This window comes from Pelophylax lessonae, assembly GCF_965119305.1.
Source record: "Pelophylax lessonae genome assembly, chromosome: 1".
Lineage (NCBI taxonomy): Eukaryota > Metazoa > Chordata > Amphibia > Anura > Ranidae > Pelophylax > Pelophylax lessonae.
The window spans coordinates 205,078,281-205,092,532 of NC_138768.1; the positions used below are offsets into that span (position 1 = coordinate 205,078,281).

Below are 14,252 nucleotides of genomic sequence, written 5' to 3' on the forward strand. Positions count from 1 at the left end.
TAGGTCCAGTCGACAGAGTCGAAGGCCTTTTCTATATCAATAGAGACCACTACGCGTTGCGAGGAGGCGGCCACCGGGAGTTGGAGGTGCGTAAACAGACGCCGAATATTGGTATCTACCGATTTCCCCGGCATGAAACCCGTCTGGTCAGGGTCAACTAAGGTATGTATGACTTTCGCCAGACGATTCGCAAGGACCTTGGTTAGGACCTTCAGGTCCGCGTTCAGCAGGGCTATGGGCCTGTATGAGGAACAGTCCTCAGGGTCTTTTCCCGGTTTTGCCAGGAGCACCATATATGCATCCATCATGGACGGCGGGAGAGCCCCCCCCTCCAGGCAGTGTTGAAACAGGGCACTCAGGCGCGGGGCCAACTGCTCCGAGAACTCCTTATAGAAGTCCGCAGGGAACCCATCCGGGCCCGGAGCCTTCTGCGGCGGGAAGGAGGCAATGGCCCCTTCCACCTCTAGGGGAGTGATCGGAGCGTCTAGCAAGGCGCTATCTTCATCAGTCAGGGTAGGTAGAGCCAGGCCACGGAGAGTAGTCTCCATGACAGTATCGTCATAGTCATGGACAGGGGCATATAAGGACTCAAAGTAATTCCTGAACTCCTCCAAAATTTCCCGCAGATCAGTGAGCATTTCCCCCCTAGAACTCTTAATGCGTGGGATGTTAATAGGGGCCCTCTGATCCTCCACCAACCTAGCCAAGAATTTGCCATTTTTATCCCCTTGTGCAAAGGCAGCAGCCCTGAAACGGGAAGCCTCAGTATGGGCCAGATCAGACAGGTGGAGTGAGAGGAGACGCCTCGCCTCCAATAAGGAGGTATAAGTGGACTCGGATGGCGAAGTAGCATGATCCCGCGCCCTCTCCCTCTCCACCTCCTGCATAGACCGGAGCTCCCCATTATGATCTTTCCTGGCAGTTTTAATAGCTGAGATGCACTCCCCCCTGGCCACCGCCTTGAAGGCCTCCCAAACCACCGAAGGCTCGGCAGAGTCTACATTGCTCGCCCAGTACATCTGGACCGCCTGTACCAGGTGGGAGGTGACCTGATCCTGTTGAAGCCAGCCCGGAGACAGTCTCCAACCCCGCTCTCCAGCCCCCAACCGGAGGTGCACTGTCAAGAGAAGCGGGTTATGATCAGACACCCCCCCAGCCAAGTAATCAGCAGCAGTCACGAGGGACTGGAAACGAGCACTACCAAAAGCCAGGTCTATCCTGGCCGCCGAGCGGTGCGCAGTGGACAGGTGAGAGTACTCCCTACCATCCGGATGCTTCCAACGCCATATCTCAACCAGGCCCTGAGCAGCCGCCCAGGCAACCAGATCCACCGAGGCCTGTCGGGTGGGGTTGGAAGTATCCAATGCCCCATCCAAAATCGCATTAAAATCACCCATAAATAACATAGGCAGGGAGGCATGAGCCGAGAGCTTAGCAGTCAGGTCATACAGCATCTGAACATTAAAGGGAGGAGGTACATAAACAGCAACCAAAATAAATTTGAACGAATACAATTCCATTACCACAGCCACATATCGTCCCCCCTGGTCTGAGATCACCTGGTGGACGGAACATGGAATAGATTTACTGATAAGCACCGATACACCTCTGGCATACGTGAAGTATGTGGCATGAAACGCCTTTTGAATCCACGGTTTCTTCAAAGTGAGCACCAGATTACCATCCAGGTGAGTCTCTTGCAGGAGGAGGACATGCGGCTTCGCCTGTTTCAAACATTGAAATACACTGGCCCGTTTATATTTATTGTTCAGACCTCTCACATTCCATGAGAGGAAGCGTACTGCATCAGCCATGGGCATCAATAAAAAATGTCAGCAGGGATGCAGAAAAAGAAATGTTCCACCAAAAACAGCGTAGTGAGCTGAGAGCAGGTAGCAGCAAAAGGATCCAAGACCACTGAGGCTGAAACGTTAGAGGGTCAAGTTGCCAACAAAACAATCCCAATGCCCTTATACCGGCAACAACAAAAAAAAAACAAAAACTAGTAACCATCCAGCCGGTATGAGGCTTAAGCCCAGAACTCCCCAACATCTGGAACTGTGGACGAGTGTCAAATGCGATCAAAGTCCGGCAGTCTCTTAGGTGATGACAATAGAAAAGACTCCAGAGGAGCCCCCGGAACCAACAGGGCAGCCAAGGGGCATTGCAGGAAACAGAAGGGGAAGGGTATCGCACCAGAGAGATGGCACAGGCCCACTATGCGGCCAGCATAGAACCACATGCACGATCCAGGAGGGGGAATAAACAGGCAGAGGAAGCGGCACTTCAGCGCAGACCATCCAGCCAGTCAGAAACCTCCTGCGGCGTTTCATAAAATTTAACTGCGCCATTGTATTGGATCCTGAGCCGACTGGGATACATCATGCTGTACTTAATCTCCTTATCCCTGAGTCGTTTGCGCACCTCCGTGAACGAACGACGTTTCCTCTGGGTTTCCGCAGAGAAGTCAGGGAAAAGCATAATCCAGGTATTTTCAAAGTGCAAATCCTGGTGTTTCCTGGCCTCCGATAGCAGCATGTCCCGATCCCTATAATTCAGGAACTTAACTAGAAAAGGCCTCGGCGGAGCTCCAGGCGGTCGGGCACCCATCGGAACCCGGTGGGCTCGCTCAACCACATAGGTAGGCGGGAGATCCGAAAGGGACAGGAGCTGTTTAAAGAACTGTTCAGCAAAGATGGCCGGCCTAGTCCCCTCTGCCCCTTCAGGGAGTCCCACCACCCGGACATTATTGCGGCGCTGGCGGTCCTCTGCGTCATCAGCTCTATGTTGCAGGGATTTGACCAGGTGCTGTAGGTCCGCCAACTGTGAGGCATGGGAGTGGGTACTATCTTCCACCTCGGAAATGCGCTCCTCCGCTGTAGTAATGCGGCCCCTCATTTTGTCCAGGTCATGCCTGATTAATGTGCACTCGGAGGCAAGGTGGTCTATCTTGACCATGAGCGCCGCCTTGCTACTGTCAATTGCAGCCAGGATGGGGGCCGTGATGGCTCGCTGGTCCTGCTCCTGCAGCGGTGTAGAGGGCAAGGGGACAGGTACCTGTACAGCCGGAGAAGAAACCGCTCCCTGCTGCGCCGCATCCATGTTCGCGCCCGCTCCAGAAGCACGCTGAGGGACGGATGACGAATCCAAGATGGCGGAGGCGGAGCCCCGGCCCGGGCCGCGAGTGGAGCGAGTCTGCCTCTGTCCGGATTGTTGCCCGCGCTGCGGTTTTGAAGCCGAAGTGGGCATCCCCGAAGTGCAGCTGGATTTCCCCACGATAGATGACCCGCAGGTAGGCAGGAGGATAGCCCCAAACAGGGTAATTAGCAGGATACTGCGGGAGCTCCTCAGAAGCACGACTTGCCTCGATCACATCCGGCCACGCCCCTAAACTTTCACTTTTTAATACTTGGTTACAAATCCTTTGCAGTCAATTACAGCCTGAAGTCTGGAATGCATAGACATCACCAGACGCTGGGTTTCATCCCTGGTGATGCTCTGCCAGGCCTCTACTGCAACTGTCTTTAGTTCCTGCTTGTTCTTGGGGCATTTTCCCTTCAGTTTTGTCTTCAGCAAGTGAAATGCATGCTCAATCGGATTCAGGTCAGGTGATTGACTTGGCCATTGCATAACATTCCACTTCTTTCCCTTAAAAAAACTCTTTGGTTGCTTTCGCAGTATGCTTCTGGTCATTGTCAATCTGCACTGTGAAGCGCTGTCCAATGAGTTCTGAAGCATTTGGCTGAATATGAGCAGATAATATTGCCCAAAACACTTCATAATTCATCCTGCTGCTTTTGTCAGCAGTCATATTATCAATAAATACAAGAGAACACGTTCCATTGGCAGCCATACATGCCCACGCCATGACACTACCACCACCATGCTTCACTGATGAGGTGGTATGCTTTGAATCATGAGCAGTTCCTTTCCTTCTCCATACTCTTCTCTTCCCATCACTCTGGTACAAGTTGATCTTGGTCTCATCTGTCCATAGGATGTTGTTCCAGAACTGTGAAGGCTTTTTTAGATGTTGTTTGGCAAACTCTAATCTGGCCTTCCTGTTTTTGAGGCTCACCAATGGTTTACATCTTGTGCTGAACCCTCTGTATTCACTCTGGTGAAGTCTTCTCTTGATTGTGGACTTGACACACATACACCTACCTCCTGGAGAGTGTTCTTGATCTGGCCAACTGTTGTGAAGGGTGTTTTCTTCACCAGGGAAAGAATTCTTCAGTCATCCACCACAGTTGTTTTCCGTGGTCTTCTGGGTCTTTTGGTGTTGCTGAGCTCACCGGTGCGTTCTTTCTTTTTAAGGATGTTCCAAACAGTTGATTTGGCCACACCTAATGTTTTTACTATCTCTCTGATGTGTTTGTTTTGGTTTTTTAGCCTAATGATGGCTTGCTTCACTGATAGTGACAGCTCTTTAGATCTCATATTGAGAGTTGACAGCAACATATTCCAAATGCAAATAGCACACTTGAAATGAACCCTGGACCTTTTATCTGCTCCTTGTAAATGGGATAATGAGGGAATAACACACACCTGGCCATGGAACAGCTGAGCAGCCAATTGTCCCATTACTTTTTGTCCCTTAAAACGTGGGAGGCACATATACAAACTGTTGCAATTCCTACACCTTTCACCTGATTTGGATGTAAATACCCTCAAATTAAAGCTGAAAGTCAGCAGTTAAAGCACATCTTGTTTATTTCATTTCATTCAATCCATTGTGGTGGTGTATAGAGCCAAAAAAATTAGAATTGTGTCGATGTCCCAATATTTATGGACCTGACTGTTTAAAAAAAGCTTTGATTGCTGTGACACGAGCTGATGCCTCAAAGACAAAAACCCCAATACAATAATAAAAAAGAATAAAAAGCTTCCATTACAAATGGTTTCACACAAACTATGGAAGAGTGCGCTACGCTTAGTGTGAAAGAATTCAAGAGTGCGTTTCGTACATAGTGCAAGGTTTAGGAGTGCATTTTGTACAGAGTGCAAGGTTCAGGGGTGCATTTCATACAGAGTGCAAGGTACAAGAATTTGTTGTACAGAGTGCAAGGTTCAGGAATGCGTTGTAAAGAGGACAAGGTTCAGGAATGCGTTGTACAGAGTGAAAGATTCAGGAATGCATTGTACAGAGTACTAGATTCAGGAATGCATTGTACAGAGTGAAAGGTTCAGGAATGTGTTACGTACAAAGTGCAAGGTTCAGGAGTGCATTGTACAGAGTGCAGGGTTCAGGAGTGCGCTCTACAGAGTGCAAGGTTCAGAAATGCATTGTACACAGTGCAAGGTTCAGTAATGCGCTGTACAGAGTGCAAGGTTCAGGAATGCACTGCACAGAGTGCAAGATTCAGGAATGCATTGTACAGAGTGCAAGGTTCAGGAGTGCATTTCATACAGATTACAAGGTTCTGAAGTGCGTTTCGTAAAGAGTGCAAGGTTCAGGAGTTCATTTTGTACAGAGTGAGAGGTTCAGGAATGCGCTGTACAGAGTGCAAGATTGAGGAGTGTGTTACATACAGAGTGCAAGGTTCAGGAATAGGTTGTATAGAGTGCAAGGTTCAGGAATGTTTTGTACAGAGTGCAAGGTTCAGGAATACGTCGTACAGAGTGCAAGGTTGAGGAATGCACTCGACACAGTGAAAGGTTCAGGAGTGCATTTTGCACAGAGTGCAAGGTCCAGAAGTGCATTTTGTACAGAGTACAAGGTCCAGGAGTGCGTTTCGTACAGAGTGAAACAGAGTGCAAGGTTCAGGAGTTCATTATGTACAGAGTGCAAGGTTCAGGAATACGTTGTACAGATTGCAAGGCTCAGGAGTGTGTTATGTACAGAGTGCAAGGTTCTAGAATGCATTGTACATAGTGCAAGGTTCAGGAGTTTGTTACATACAGAGTGCAAGGTTCAGGAACGCATTGTACAGTGTGCAAGGTTCAGGAGTGTTTTACGTACAGAGTGCAAGGTTCAGGAATGGGTTGTATAAAGTGCAAGGTTCAGGAGTGTGTTACATACAGCATGCAAGGTTCAGGAATGGGTTGTATAGAGTGCAAGGCTCAGGATTGCGTAGTACAGGGTGGAAGGTTCAGGAGTTTGTTATGTACAGAGTGCTAGGTTCAGGAATGTGTTGTACAAAGTGCAAGGTTCAGGAGTTCGTTATGAACAGAGTGCAAGGTTCAGGGATTAAACTGCAAAGACACAAAAGAATTAAACATAGCACACTTATCCTAAAATCTTGATTTGCAGCATACAGGAGCCCAGGCAAGAATGTCGGCATCAGATGGATTACAAATGAATGCAGCCTATAGCAGGACATGCAGCTGTGTAAACCTCTATCCAGCTAGTGATTGGTGGGCAAGCTGGGGGCGTACGGCCGCAATGAGAGTGATTGGAGCTGTCAAATCGAAGCTCTGATGTTGGGTGTGGGTGGGGCCGATATGTGGGGCTCCGCCTCTTTGCCCCATGCATAGACAAACAGTCAGCGTGTATACATAGCTAGCCGGGGAGGAAGGTGGCAGGGGGCGGGATCAATTTTAACTACTGCATGTGTACCCACAGCGGTGTATAATAAACCTGAATTATACACCGCTGTGGGTGCACATATAGTAGTCACAATTGGTCCTGCCCCCGACACCTTCTTCCCCGTCCATCAAGGTATAAACGCCCATTGTTTGTCTATGCACGGCTGTCTGACAAAGGGAGCAGTGGCCCACATATTGGCCCCGCCCATCCCTGACATCAGAGCTTCGATTTGACAACTCCACTCACTGTCGTTGCGGCCATATGCCTCAAGCTTGCCCTACCAATCACTGGATGTGCTTGATAGATGTTTACACAGTGCTAAGGTATGTAGCCCCAGGTTCCTGGCCAACCCCAGGCCTTGGGGTTTGGGGCTAATGATTCCAAAGGAGCAATACGAGACCCCGGGCTTTTTGGGGACCCACATTATTGCTATAGCCCTGGTCAGCCCCCCCCCCCCCCCAATGCCACTGCTGTCCTTTACATATACTTTATATACAGTAAATGTATTATATACAGAGATGGCCTTTTGTTATTTTCATGCCAGGACTTATTTTTAGTCTTAGTTTAGCCCTGTGGGGTCACACATAATAATACGTTTATTGGGAGTAAAAGGGGAGGGAAATGGGTAATAGAAAAAAAACACTACAAATCCCCATGCTGAATGGGTTACAATGAATAACTGTGTTTACAGTGATACATGTGATTTAAGAGGTAGCATGTGGAAATTAAAAGTAGCAGAGGTTTACACAGGCCAAGAGGTCTGGACATTCCAGGGTTAAGAAGAAGTTGCATTTGCATTCAGTCAGGTGGGTCCTCACACTACATAGCTTTTGTTAAATCTACAGGACATCAGATGGTAATGTGTTGCCAGTGTAATCCTGGGGTAATGGGAATATAGGTGGTGTTACTAAACCATTAGTCTGTGAAGCCCTGTAAACTCTTTAAAACAGGCATACTCAACCTGTGGTCGTGGGACAAATATAGCCCACGGAGCCATCTGATGTGGCCCACAACCTCAAACCTATGGCAACCTGCACAGCCTCTTTGGGTGCATGCCACTCTACTGAATGATTGCTGGTCCTCTGGTGGCTGTCATACGCAACCCAGCCCTGCACCAGCTCCTCAGCTACCTGTTTTTCTCTTTCTTACCTAACACACAGACACAAGGAGAGGAGCCTTTAGCTAAATAGTTTGCATCTAGTAGCATCCATGCAGGAGTTCTAAAAATGGATTCTCCCAGTTGTGTGATAATCTTGGTGTCATTCCAGGAGTTTGTGAGTGCATTATGTGTCATTTTATCTGTGCTTTGAAGTTTATTGCACTACTAGGGCATGCACTTCCCCGATCTGTCCTTGTTTTGGCAATTCAAGGGATGGCTGCAAAGACCCTGATATAGTGAAAGCTGCAAGATTGTTTTTTTTGGCTGGTCACATCTGAGTGCGAGAGGGGGATTAATGGTGGTCTTGTTAATAAAAAATATTATTATTATTTTATAGGATTTATATAGCACCAACAGGTTGTGCAGCGCTTTACAATGTTAGGACAAACGATACAGTTACAATACAATTCAATGCAGAAGTTATTTTTGTGATTGTGATTCAATAACGTGTAAACATTCAATGAGGTTTGAACCCATGGAACATTATGATCCTCCTGATTGTTGTGGTTAACATTATGCTATTCAAAATAAAACATTTTTAATTCTGGACCATTTCATTTCATTGTGGCTCACGACTGGTTACCAAATCACTTAAAGTGAAGTTCCAGCCTCAAAATGAAAATTTGACATCTGCTTGCTCTAGATAACCTGAAAAAGAATAGGATAATCACTATTTTTTTTTTTGCTTACTTACCCTGTTTTTGAAGAAAATATACTTACCTTCCTTCCACTTCCTCCCTCTGCGGTCGCGCCGTGACTTCCTGCTTGCATTGACTCCTGGGAGCCGAACATCATCGCTCCCCGGAGTCCCAGAATGCCCTGCACCGGCCCTGCTTGTCACTTTCGGTGCAGGCGCGTCATTCCCTGCTAAACAGCTTCTGGGCATGCCCAGAAGCTGTGCAGGGATGACGCGCCTGCACCGGAAGTGACGAGCAGGGCCGGTGCAGGGCATTCTGGGACTCCGACGTCACCGAAGAGGACACAGAAAAGGACGCTATGGCTTCAGCTGCCCACACCTGAGATGGCAGCGCTGGACAAAACATTTTCAAGGTAAGTATTTCTTCTAAAAGGTAAGTGAACCCGGGGATAATTCAGAGGCTATCATTGCTGAAATGCACTAGTCCTGACTATCCCGGGAGTATTTTTATCGAAAAAAAAAATTTTTGAGGCCGGAATTTCCGCTTTAATTTGCCCTCGCTCTTCAAAAGGTTGAGCACCCCTGCTTTAAATAAACTACATAATTATTAAGTGTATGCAAACAACAGTTAGTAACAATCCTATATGTATGTTGGAATGGATGAAAGGCGACCAGAGTTTTTGGCAAAATATTTGTTACCTGGAAACAAAACTTTAGTTAGTAAAGTGAATGAATGTTACATAGTAAAAAGCTATTCGATAAGAAAAACAATTAAGGACTTGAATTTATTTTATTTATTTTTTGTTTCTGTAGATGGTGCTTACCCACACAGCCCACTCCAGTGGGGTTCAGCTGAAAGTCAGGAGGACAGTTACACTCATACCTCCCAGGAGTGTTAACACAGAAGCCATTAACACAGTTGATGGGGTCTGCACATTCATCCACATCTGCAGGCAGAAACAGATCACAATTATATTCCCGTTACTAGGCATGTACTAACAGCTCAGTTAAATAGGAATGCAAGCCAGAAGTAGTAATGTATTGCAACAATGAAGGTGTGGTACTGGCAGGTTGTTCTGCTAATCTCCTTTGCTTGCTGTAAACACTTTTACACCAACATGGCTGACCTTATATACTGGAAAGAACCAGCAGTTGAAATTGTTAGATGAACTCAAAGTATACAATTACACAAAGGTTCTCTTTAAGTCAACAGCATCTAAAGGTGTCTTTTAATTATGTATTACTGTATTATATAGTTGATTATTCATAGAAAACAGCATGTGCAAGTTGGGCAATATGAACAGGCCTGGTGAGATAACTTGTGGGATATCCATTTCATTTATATCTGGGTATCTCATTAATTAAAAGTACATTAGAGTCAGACATGAACATCAAGCCTTTAATAACAGTACAAACAGGCTGCACTGCTTTGCCTATATGTGTTTTAGATGGCTAAAGCTCATCTGGTCTCAGGAAATGTAGTATTTCATATCTTACCCACATATTTTTCTTAAGGTGAAACTGAGAACTCCTATTCTTTTCAACCAAAGATGTTGCATGCTTGGGCGCTATTTAGATCTTGAGTGGACATGATGCTGTATATTGCTCAGTTATGACATCAGCCATTTGGGGCTTGAAATTCAGTAGAGAGTTAACATAAGCACACTGGCAACTGTGACATTTCTCAACAGAGGCAACACAAGGTAACATGCTACCAGGAATGCCATTGCTTGAATGTAACTTTTTTATGAAACAGTTAAATCAATCAGTTTGGTTCCGTTTTCTGAAAGGTCCAAAGGACACATCCTTACAAAGATGATATCATATTCCAGCACACTATACCTAAAGCCCAATTTCTGAGAGTTAAATATAGGCCTTCTGCCCTTCTAGTGCCACTATTACACCCTTCTGCCACACTCCATTTTTACATATTTCCTGTGGTCACTTATGCCCCGTACACACGTACCGATTGTCAGCCGTAAATATTCGGCCGACGACCGATCGGCCGATTGTAGGCTTGTTAGTATGATGCTTCCGACAGCCGACAGCGCATTTTCAGCCGAACAGACTCTGTCGTGCAAGCATTAACATTTTTGTTGGCCAACACCAGAACGGCAGATTGTTCGCCAGTCAGTACAGATTTCGGCCGACAGACAGCAGATTTGCAAGACTGGGCATGCTCAGAAAAGAAAAAAGACAAGGAAAGTTAACCATTACATGACATCACTTCTGCAGTCGGCTGTTGTTGGCCGACAAAATTCGTGTACAGTCTTTTGCAGTTTTCAACAGACACGACAGCCCTTGACAAAAGACGGCCGATCGTTCGGCCGACGATCGGTACACACTTAAGGGCTTAACTCTTCTTGTGATTCTGCAGTTGTTGTTCATCAGGAAGAGAAAAAAATGCCTAGTAACACAGCAATTCAGCCCACTATTCCAGAAAAAGCTTGCAAATGTACAGTTTGTGTTTCTTTACAGGCCAGTAAACCACACAGGCTTGATAAAAGAAAAGGAATTGGCAGCACTCCAGGTTGAGTCAAAATCCAGATTTATTGACTGGACATCCAAATATGACAATCGTGACAAGGTAATACCTGGAGTGCTGCCAATTCCTTTTCTTTTATCAAGTTTTCACGGAGGCGAGCTGGGGCATGCACCTGTGTGAGTCATCAGGCAATTACACCACCTTGAGCAGGGAGTCCTTGTCTGTTCAAACCACACAGGCTGCCTGGCTGTATTAAAGTTTTGATTTGAACTTAAAGGGAATCTATCACTTTGCATACTTCCTCCCCTACTGATATCCTACTTTTCTTATGCTGCCCCTGCTGCCTTGTCTACCTCCCAGAACACTGAGTATAAAGCTGTGTATGATCTCACACAAGGATGTTTCCCCCTGTTCCATGATGCAATGCTCAGATCTGGAAAATGGCTACTCTTGCATCCTGACAGGAATAGAAAAAAATGTCACATATTTCCCTATACATGGAAGTACTGAGTGTTTCCAAGGGCAGCAACAGGCAAACAGAAAAGTGGAAGAATGCAACAAAGGTAAGTATCGGTGAGGAGAAAACTTGTCCCTTTGACTTAAACAGACTTTAACCTTCCAGCTCTCTTAGTACCGGTCATGTTTTTCCTTTTTAACATGATAACGACTTTAAAGTGCCAATTTTACCTAAAGGGGATTGTTTATTGATTTAATTGTTGTCTGGAGTTCCTCTTTATTTTTTTTTAGATGGTAAAGAAGGTGTAGTTAATTTGTTACCCACCTGTACAGTTTCCTCCACTGCGGTCCAACTCATATCCATCGTCACAAACACACTGAAACATGCCAGGAAGATTCCGACAAGTGCCAAACACACAGATATTCTCAAAATAGCATTCATTGATATCTAGAAGAATAATTCACAACATTACTTTTATAATTGTTCTTCTTATTGCAAAAGGCAGTTCTTAGACAGTCCTAATAACAAATATAGAAGTGATTTTCTTCTGATTTTTCAGCTCTTGCTCAAAACAACCAGCTATTTTTTATGTTCCTAGTGCATTTAATGGAATGTACTTCAGAGGATTCATGATTTCTAAAGGGTCTAGTTATAAATGATTTTTACTCAAAATCCAGACAACTTTCACCTAAGATTCACACATTTCTCCAATTGAATCTTATGTGAAAAAGATATGGCTTTTTGGTGAAAATTGTGTAAAACATTGCGAAGTAGATGCTTAATAGTTACTAATGGAAACGCATATTACCACCCATGCAGTGCCTTTTAATTTTGCAGTAACATATTCTTCGGATACCTGAGATACTAAAGTAATGCACATTTTATGGTGGACAAACAAGGCTTTTTTTTTTTTCTATTTTCTTTCTAAAATTTGTATTTCCTATGCATTTTATTTATAACTTTTTTTTTTCTTTTTTTACATTTTAAGTTGAATGAATGCGGCAACTAACTTTTGCTGTGGTTATTTAAGCAGCAGCTGCTCTGAAGCTGCAGTTGTCCAGGTGGCAGGGGCTTCCAGCAAGGGCACTTACAATAGTATACATAGGGGTTGATTTATTAAAGGCAAATAGACTGTGCACTTTGCAAAGTGCAGTTGCACCCTGCAAGTGCAGTTGCTCCAGAGCTTAGTAAATGAGCAGAAGCTCTGCTGACTTCTATCATCTAATCATGTGCAATCAAAAATGCATTTTTTTTTTATTTTCATTGCATGTTATTGGGTAGTCTTTGTAAAGTGAAGCTTTACCTCATTTACTAAGCTTTGGAGCAACTGCACTTGCAGAGTGTAACTGCACTTTGCAAAGTGCACAGTCTATTTGCCTTTAGTGAATTAATCCCATACAGTCATACTGTGAAGTCCTCCAGGAGGTTGTGTTAAGAATGCCCACAAAGGGCTAAGAGCACCAGGGTATACGCTGGGCAAGATTTATAACTGTTTATTTTAGTATATGCCTAAATGTTTGTATTCCAATTTATTAAGGTAGGGCCATACTTGATAACACACAATGTATATTTCCTATACAGTATTTGGAAATGCGTGTAACTCAGACTAGTACGTTGCTATTGGTTTTAGAAAATTTTAATTATCTCCTTTTCATAGCTGGCTAAACCTGGACAAAATATTTTCCTTGTCATGAAATAGGCCACTGTGCTAAACAAAGCTGTCCAAATACAGATAATGAAAAGTTCAACGGTAAAAGCTACAGCGGACCATAACAAGAAAAAGTGACTCTGATTATGAAAAGCTATGCAGTTCACTTCAAAACAATCAAACAGACCTAAATGATCGTCCCTTGGATTTCAAGAGAGTCTGTTCACAGGTTGATTGTCTGCCAGCACATTCAAATAATTTCTGTTTACTCAAGCCAACCTAAACTTTAAGTGCTAGGAAGAAACAATAATGGACTTACCCTGGCAAGACTTGCTGTCTGGAGCTGGAGTGAAGCCCATCTCACATTCACATCGATATGAACTTGGGATATTCAAGCACTGGCCATTCTCGCAAAGATTAATATTTTCAGCACACTCATCAATATCTGTATAAAAAAAACAAGTGGTAGTGACCCATTCCATTCAGTTCCTCAAAATGTATTTAATGGTGAAGGATATTTTTCTCTGCTGCATCTCAGCAAAATGTCAAGGTTGGCTGTTATGTTCACACTTTAAGATTTGAAAGACATAATTTATCTACTGTATTTTCTGGCGTATAAGGCTACTTTTGAACCTCAAAAAAATCCCCCAAAAATGGGGGGTCGTCTTATACGCCGAGTATAATATCTCAAAGGTAACCTAAGTATAAGTATTACCGGTAGAGGTAATCTCTCAAGACGCTGGCTGTGCAGGAATCCTGTACCGGTATACCGTATGTACCGTAGCTTCGGCTACATACAGGGTACTGCTCTGAGCCAATCAGGGAGAGCGATGTATTCTATTATTGAATGCAAAGCCTGCTCGGATTGGCGGAGTAACATCAGCCCCCCTCTCCGACTCTGTCAATCCTTGCAGGCTTTGTATTCAATAATAGAATACATCGCTCACTGGGATTGGCTCAGTGCGGTATACTGTATGTAGCCGAAGCTAAAGTACTTACGGTATACTGGTACAGGATTCCCGCACAGCCAGCGTCTTGAGATTACATCTACTGGTAATACTTAGGGTACCTTGGAGATATTATGAGAGATTACATGTATTACAGTACTTGGGGTACCTTGGAGATCTATGAAAAATCTGATGTTTTTCAATTGTGTTGCCTTGCTTCGGAAGGGGGGGTAGTCTTATACGGCGAGTATAGCCCAAAACCTATGTTTTAACTTGAAAATTAGGGGGGTCGTCTTATACGCCCAGTCATCTTATACAACGGAAAATATGGTACATCTTTTAAAAGCTTGGCGTTTGCACTAGTATACGAATAGTACATCTGATTTTAAA

At 44.7% G+C, this 14,252-nt stretch overlaps 1 protein-coding gene across 1 annotated transcript in view; it reads right to left on the reverse strand.

The window, feature by feature from the left end:
• FBN2 (fibrillin 2) overlaps window positions 1–14,252 on the reverse strand; it is a 303,194-nt gene that overhangs the window by 77,262 nt on the left and 211,680 nt on the right. Inside the window, exons 34-36 of the mRNA XM_082258653.1 lie at window positions 13,235–13,360; window positions 11,592–11,714; window positions 9,150–9,272 (exon numbers count right to left, since the gene is read on the reverse strand). Coding sequence (XP_082114779.1) covers window positions 9,150–9,272; window positions 11,592–11,714; window positions 13,235–13,360 — 372 coding nt within the window. The remainder of the gene's footprint in view (window positions 1–9,149; window positions 9,273–11,591; window positions 11,715–13,234; window positions 13,361–14,252) is intronic.